This window comes from Scardinius erythrophthalmus (assembly GCF_964197995.2).
Source record: "Scardinius erythrophthalmus genome assembly, chromosome: 2".
Classification (NCBI taxonomy): Eukaryota; Metazoa; Chordata; class Actinopteri; order Cypriniformes; family Leuciscidae; genus Scardinius; species Scardinius erythrophthalmus.
In genome coordinates this window covers 48,588,387-48,596,297 of record NC_138222.1, presented here as the reverse complement: position 1 = coordinate 48,596,297, position 7,911 = coordinate 48,588,387, and the positions used below count along the sequence as shown (strand labels likewise).

Genomic DNA, 7,911 nt, shown 5'->3' with positions numbered 1-7,911 from the left:
CTGTGACGTCATTGACAGGCAGCTGCGGGATATTTTTATTAAAGTTTATATAAAGTATATGGCGAAGGCCTATACGGGTTATCTTTAGATGATGGACAGAATCAGTTTTGTAAAGTTCCTCATCTGAATGAATCAAGAACTCATAATGTGTGTGTTGTTCAGCGGATCCACAGCAGTAATTCACGACCAGTTTAACCAGCCAGAGATCCAGGGCATGAGCCAGTGACAGCAGCGCGCACACACGTGTTCTACAGTGAAGATAGCCACACATGAACGCTGACAGGTGACTGTCAGGCTGGTGTTTGGGTCCGACAGCGCATGCGCGGCATCTCCGCCGCTCCAGTGAGTTTGAGCTGCAGCGCGTCTCATTCCAGACGCGTGTGTTGGACATGAACGCATATCCTTACAACTGAAGAACGCCATTTAAACTAGTTTCAGAAGCTATCGGAAGTTTTCACTCAGACAGTCTTCGGGTGATTGTGTGATTATGGGCTGTTCGTCTTCCAGCACTCAGACGCTCGCGCAGGAGAACCGCCCGGGCGTCAAGGCGGAGGACGCGCGCGGGGAAACTCTGCGTAAGTTCAACATTCATCATAAACATGCATCACTATTCCAGCATACAGCGGCACTGTACACGCGTGACGCGTTATTATAATCATAACTGTCCTGAAACATTTAGTCTGAGATTATATCTTTTCATAGTCATATTTATAGGCAATCTTTAAATAATCAAATCGATGTGCAGCAACTTATTTCTGTCTGTGCTGTCACACACACACACACACACACACACACACACACAAACAGGCGCACACATCTTTGTGGGGACTCTCCATAGACTTAATGGTCTTTATACTGTACAAACTGTATATTCTATCTCCTTACACTAAACCTACCCATTACAGAAAACTTTCTGCATTTTTACATTTCATGTTTATTAACCCATTTCCCTCATGGGGACCGCTGGCTGGTCCCCACAGTGGAGGTGATCTCAGGTTTTACTATCCTTGTGGGGACATTTGGTTCCCACAATGTAATATAAACCAAAACACACACACACACACACACACACACACACACACACACACACACACACACACACACACACACACTCGCACTCTCACACACACTCACACACACACACACACACACACACACACACACACACACACTCACACACACACTCACACACACACACACACACTCACACTCACACACACACACTCGCACTCTCACACACACATTCACACACCCACACAACACTCATACACACACTCATTCACACGCACACACACACACACACACACACACACACACACACATTCTTGCTCTCTCTCTCACACACACACACACACACACACACACACACACACACACACACACATTCTTGCTCTCTCTCTCTCACACACACACACACACACACACACACACACACACAGATGACAGTGATCAGCACAGACAGCTCAGACCCGGTCAGGACTCGTTCGGCCCCGGGCGTCGCTCTGTTCCTCTGGTCCGACCAGTCGCTGTGTTTCCAGATCATGTTCACCTCGGCGCTTCCATTGAGAGACAGACACACACACACACACACACACACACAGACAGTGACTCGGTCCGTGAGAAGATCAGCCTGTTTATCAGCCGGAGGAGAAACTCTGAGCATGATCATGATGTTTCAGTGTTTACTGTGTGTTTATCTGGGCTGGTTCTTCTCTCATAGGGTTTGTGTCAAATGTAAAATACACACACACACACACACACACACACTCGCACTTTAAGATGGCCAGTGTTTCTGTTGTGAGTTATTCTTATGATCCTCATGTCTGAGGTAATTCTGGACCATAACTTGTCTTGTGATCATGATTATGTTTATGGTTGATATTGAGCAAGTGAACAGTTTTGATGGAGGTGAGGGTTTGAGTTTAGAGTTCAGCGAGTCAAGAAGCTTCATTTAAAAATGAATAATGAGGGAAAACATGAGAATAAAAGAACATAAACTCTTAATGAGAGAGTCGTTACCCGTGAGATCAGTCCAAACGAACACTGTTACTGTCTGTTTCCACACATGGACAGAGACACACACACACTGTCTGTAGTGAGTCTGTCATCTTTGGCTGATGTTGTGTGTCGCTGCTGTTTGATGTTGTGTGTGTCTGAGGTTGTGTGTCTGATGTTATGTGTCGCTGCTGTCTGAGGTTGTGTGTCTGAGGTTATGTCTGAGGTTGTGTGTCTGAGGTTGTGTGTCTGAGGTTGTGTGTCTGATGTTGTGTGTCTGAGGTTGTGTGTCTGATGTTGTGTGTCGCTGCTGTCTGAGGTTGTGTGTCTGAGGTTGCGTGTCTGGTGTTGTGTGTCACTGATGTGTGTCTGAGGTTGTGTCTGATGTGTGTCTGATGTTGTGTGTCGCTGCTGTCTGAGGTTGCGTGTCTGATGTTGTGTGTCTGAGGTTGCGTGTCTGATGTTGTGTGTCGCTGCTGTCTGAGGTTGTGTGTCTGAGGTTGCGTGTCTGATGTTGTGTGTCGCTGCTGTCTGAGGTTGTGTGTCTGAGGTTGCGTGTCTGGTGTTGTGTGTCACTGATGTGTGTCTGAGGTTGTGTCTGATGTGTGTCTGATGTTGTGTGTCGCTGCTGTCTGAGGTTGCGTGTCTGATGTTGTGTGTCTGAGGTTGCGTGTCTGATGTTGTGTGTCGCTGCTGTCTGAGGTTGTGTGTCTGAGGTTGCGTGTCTGATGTTGTGTGTCGCTGCTGTCTGAGGTTGTGTGTCTGAGGTTGTGTCTGATGTTGTGTGTCTGATGTTGTGTCTCTTTGCTGTCTCTCTGACCTTCAGGAAATTACTTTTTCTTGAGGAAATGAGTTCAGAACGGGGAAGAACCTGTAGGCGTGTGTGATGCTCTGTCACACACACACACACACACACACACACACACTATAAAAAACTATAACTCAGGATTACTGAAGATGCCTGACAGTAGACCTTTTGAAAACAGATTGTTTTATCATTCAGCTTTCATTTATCTGCGTTCTCATCACACTGAGAGTCTCTGTCAGTGAGCCCATCTAATCTTTCAATTAACCGCCAGAGCTTATAAGCAGCCGCTCACCTTGCTCTGGCATCAGCTTCTTTAACATCATCCGGTCGTTTCCGTTACTGAAACATGTCGGATCTCCCGGAGCTCCTGCATTTCCCGTCCCAGAGATGCCTGCTTTTCCTCCTCCACCTAGACCAGGTCGCTCCTCCTCGGACTGTGATCCTCCGCTCGAGCGCGCTGGACGTCAGAACTCCAGAAATCCTGCCACTGCTGAGACGCCTCATTTGGATATCCGCCTGTAACCGATTCATTGTGAAAACTGAACATATTCCAGGCCATTAAAACCAAATCACTGGCACCCTTTCTCGTTTTCTTTTCCAGAAATTCGAAACATTGGCTCCAGAAGCAGACTCCAACCCGACACCAGTGCCTCCCTTTCCAGAGCTCATATTACCGTAGACCCTCTCCGTCATCTTCACACCCTGTCCTTGGAATCAAGACTGCAAGCCGTTTCTCCCAGAACCTTATCATCTTACTGGACAGCCTGGAACTCCTTTAGAAACTTCCACATAGTCTATAATATAGCTTTCCCAGATTTTTCCCTCCTCTCAAATACTTCTTTTATTTCCCACCTGAAAAGTACCAAATCCATCCAGCCAGGATCCATTAAAGTCTACCTCAGTGGTTTACACTTCTTGTTTAAACTCATCCACGGCCACCAGTGCCCTGCTAGCTCTAATCCCCACACATCCACACAAACCCACTCTACCAAACCCGACACCAGGCAACCTCTAACTATCGAGCTCCAGGTTAAATGTAGGACTAGCCTCCGCTCCGGTCTCTTCTCTCCAAACACGACCAGAACTCTAGACGCTATGTTCAATTCAGCATTTTTTTGGCTTCTTTCAAGTTTCAGAATTCACAATCAATTCCACTTTCAACCCAGTTATCCATCCAACCTTCTCAGATCTTCAAATTTTACACCATGACATGATTCGATTTTCAGTTTTCATTTTCAGAAGAAACTAAAAAGCGTCCTCGCCAGCTCAGGCATCCCCACCCAACCATTTTTAATCCCACTCTTTCCGCATAGGAGCAGCCACCACAGCTGCCCAGAAAGGCCTATCAGATTAAAATGCTCGGACGATGGACCTCCCACACCTTCAGAACCTACGTGAGAGCAAACCTCTTCCACATCAGACAAGCCCTCTCACATCCTCATAATCTCGCTGCTATCCATCCATACCCATCCGGATGCAGTGAAGGCTCTCCCGTTCAAATGCGAGCGAGCTACCACGCCTGGCCTCTCCCATCCGGATGCAACGCGGGCTCTCCCGTTCGAATCGCAGTGTGGGCCCTCCTGTTCATCTAAAACGAGAGCTTTCATGTCTTTTTTAGTGGGCTCCCCATTCCAATTGCTGTGTGGGCTCTCCCTTTCCGAATCGCAGTGTGATCCTTCATGTTCTATATCATGGAGGCTCTCCCGTTCGGATCGCAGTATGGGCCCTCCTATCCGAACATTGGACTGGAGGAACCTGGAATTCGTCTTCGGCAGGAGCGGGCCCCTCGTGTTCTCATGCGCTTTAGAGGGAGCGAAGCACTGCGTAGGCACTACATATTGTAGGCTCCCTCTTTCTGTGGCCGAGGGAGGCGTTATCGCTTTGGAGACTGTTCGGCCCGCTTCTCCAGGGACAAGGACCTCCTTCCTCACTCATGACATTAAGAGTCCCCTGCTTTTCTGACTCAGGGGCTCTATGTTATGAACTCAATGGCGGGACATACTTCATCTTCATCATAGCCAGCAGGAATATCCCCCTGTAGCGCAAGACTGGGTGCCCACTGAAGCTAAGCAGGGTTGAGGCCGGTCAGTACCTGGACGGGAGGCTCCTGAGGAAACTAGGTTGCTGCTGGAAGAGGTGTTAGTGAGGCCAGCAGGGGAACTTCACCTACAGCTCCCCCGAGCCCCAGCGAAAACACCGCCGATTCAAGCTTCCGGCAGAGGCCATCTATTATTGCCCCTCTCCTTGTATCTTTGTGGCTTATTTTCTTTACTCCTTTTGGGGGGGGTCTGCCATACTTAAAACTGAGTCTTCCACTGGAACTACCGCCACCGGTTTGACCGTGTCTTTTCCAGCTTGCTGTCCTAAATCTAATTTGCACTTTTTGGGGGGTATATCTAAGTTAGAGTTGAAGCTGCTTCCTCGAGCCCCTCCACTGCGGACAGCAAGATTATATGGGCAGAGGAACTCGTGAAATTATCTTTAATTGTGTTCTAATGTCTGTGATGCATAATCTGTATATAATGTAATTATCATACCAGTCCGATGAAGCAAGATAAACACGGGCTGTTAAAAAACAACTGTGGAGACTGACGCTCTTCTACATTTGAACATGCAGAGAAGTGTGTAAAAGAATAAGAGAGAACCGTAAACACTCAATATGCGGTTCAGATGGAAAGACTCTGGATGTTTCTGTTGGGTTTCCATGAGAGCGTCTTCCATGATGCTTCATTAGTCTTTGGAGAAAGATAAATATTAACCATTAAAGTGAGGCAGGAATGTGTTTTTTTTTTAATTATTTACTCCTTGTTACAGTATGCGTTTCTGAGTTCAGCTAAAGCCATACATTTTTTAAAAAGTTTCATTTGGGGTGTGGTTAACATTTATTTATTTATTTTTATTTGACATGGACATTACAATTACATTGGACGAACCATATGCATTTGCTTGGGTGTTTTAGCACAAATGCTAATTTTCAACACCTGTCCACGAGAGGCTACGATAACAATATTGATAGCAAAGTTATAATAACAATACCAACAAAAAAGGATAAAGAAAATATACCATATGATTACATTTTTTTTTGTATAAAGTTATAAGTTATAAGCAAAGGCATCATAATCAGAAAATATCTCAATAGTAGGGTTTTCATGCGAGCGCTGTTGTTTTGTTTTTAGCCGTTGTTTAAGTCATCTGTTAAAAGAGTTTTGCTCCCTTTGCAGAGCATGCAGACTGACCAAAAGAGGTCTTGTACTTTGGGACAAGACAGTCACCTCTGATAGTGGCTTGTGTGTTCACCCTATTATCTGTTCAAATTACAGACAAATAAATTGATTTGACTGGAATATGATTTTTGATGCCTGATACCATCTTTAGTTACTCAGGGCTTTGCTTTGAGGCATGAGCTGAAAAACTGAAGCATTCAGTCAAAGAGTATCTTCAGATCTATGTGATCTGAGAGCTAATTTTTCATTTACCCCACTTGCTCTAGGCACAGTTTATATAATGGGTCAAGAATATAGAGAACTCTTTGGCTTATTTACATTTCGTAACTAAAAGAAATAATTTATTCTGATGACAAACAATTATGTTTTCATGTTTAATGCTTGTTAATAAACTTTATTTCCCCTCTGCTTGTGTTATTTTGCCAGTCAATGGTAATGGGATTGTAGCAGAAGTCAGCGAGACCATCTCAGACCAGATGCAGTTGCCGGTTCAGAGCAGTGTTCTGGAGGAGATGAGCCCGGGACCGGCGGAGACGGAGAACCAGGACTGGAAACCCGAGCAGACAGAGGCCATAGAACCAGCAGATGTTCTTGCTGTCTTAGAACTCGTTGTCACTACAGCTGCAGATACCAGTCTAGCTCTGGAACCAACATCAGATCTCACACCAGTTCAGTTCACTCCCACTCCAGAACCCAAGCCAGCTGAGCTAACATCAGCTCCAGAATTCCCATCAGACGTCCCAGTGGAACCAAGCCCTGCTCTAGAACCAACTCCAGCTCCAGAACCCACTCCAGTGGAACCAAGCCCTGCGCTAGAACCAACTCCAGCTCCAGAACCCACTCCAGTGGAACCAAGCCCTGCTCTAGAACCAACTCCAGCTCCAGAACCCACTCCAGTGGAACCATGCCCTGCTCTAGAACCAACTCCAGCTCCAGAACCCACTCCAGTGGAACCAAGCCCTGCGCTAGAACCAACTCCAGCTCCAGAACCCACACCGGTGGAACCAAGCCCAGCTCTAGAGCCAACTCCGGTGGAACCAAGCCCTATGCTAGAACCAACTCCAGCTCCAGAACCCACTCCAGTGAAACCAAGCCCAGCTCTAGAACCAACTCTGGCTCCAGAACCCACTCCAGTAGAACCAAGCATAGCTCTAGAACCAACTCCAGAACCCACTCCAGTGGAACCAAGCCCTGCTCTAGACCCAATTCCAGCTCCTGAACCAACTCTAGTGGAACCAAGCCCAGCTCTAGAACCAACTCCAGAACCCACTCCAGTGGAACCAAGCCCAGCTCTAGAACCAACTCCAGAGGAACCAAGCCCAGCTCTAGAACCAACTCCAGCTCCAGAACCCGCTCCAGCTCTAGAACCAACCGCATCTCCGGAACCCGCTCTAGTGGAACCAAGCCCAGCTCTAGAACCCACTCCAGCTCCAGAACCCGCTTCAGCTCTAGAACCAACCGCATCTCCAGAACCCGCTCTAGTGGAACCAAGCCCAGCTCTAGAACCCACTTCAGCTCCAGAACCCACTCCAGTGGAACCAAGCCCAGCTCTAGAACCAACTCCAGCTCCAGAACCAACTCCAGTGGAGCCGAGTCCAGCCCCTGTGATGGAGGCAGTAGCTGCAGAGGGTAACGCATGGGATTATTGGGCAGTTAGCGGGGTCACAGGGAAGGTCAAACTAATTCATCACACTGGTGACATCTGCAGCAGCAATCTGTACTTATAACTTTTAAAGTCCCCCTGTGGTGAAAATCCAGCTTTTAATGTTGTTTATGTGTCTATGTGGTGTTTTTAATATGCTTTAAGACAAACCATGTGTAACTTCATAAGTCGACAGCATTGCTGAGTATTTCCTCCTTAAAACTGCAGTGAACCAAAGACAG

At 47.0% G+C, this 7,911-nt stretch overlaps 1 protein-coding gene across 1 annotated transcript in view; it reads left to right on the top strand.

Annotated features, from left to right (window-relative positions):
* Window positions 1-221: 221 nt before the first annotated feature.
* LOC308681587 (uncharacterized protein) overlaps window positions 222-7,911 on the top strand; it is a 10,004-nt gene continuing 2,314 nt past the window's right edge. Inside the window, exons 1-2 of the mRNA XM_081350621.1 lie at window positions 222-575; window positions 6,454-7,656. Coding sequence (XP_081206747.1) covers window positions 488-575; window positions 6,454-7,656 — 1,291 coding nt within the window. The 5' untranslated portion in view covers window positions 222-487. The remainder of the gene's footprint in view (window positions 576-6,453; window positions 7,657-7,911) is intronic.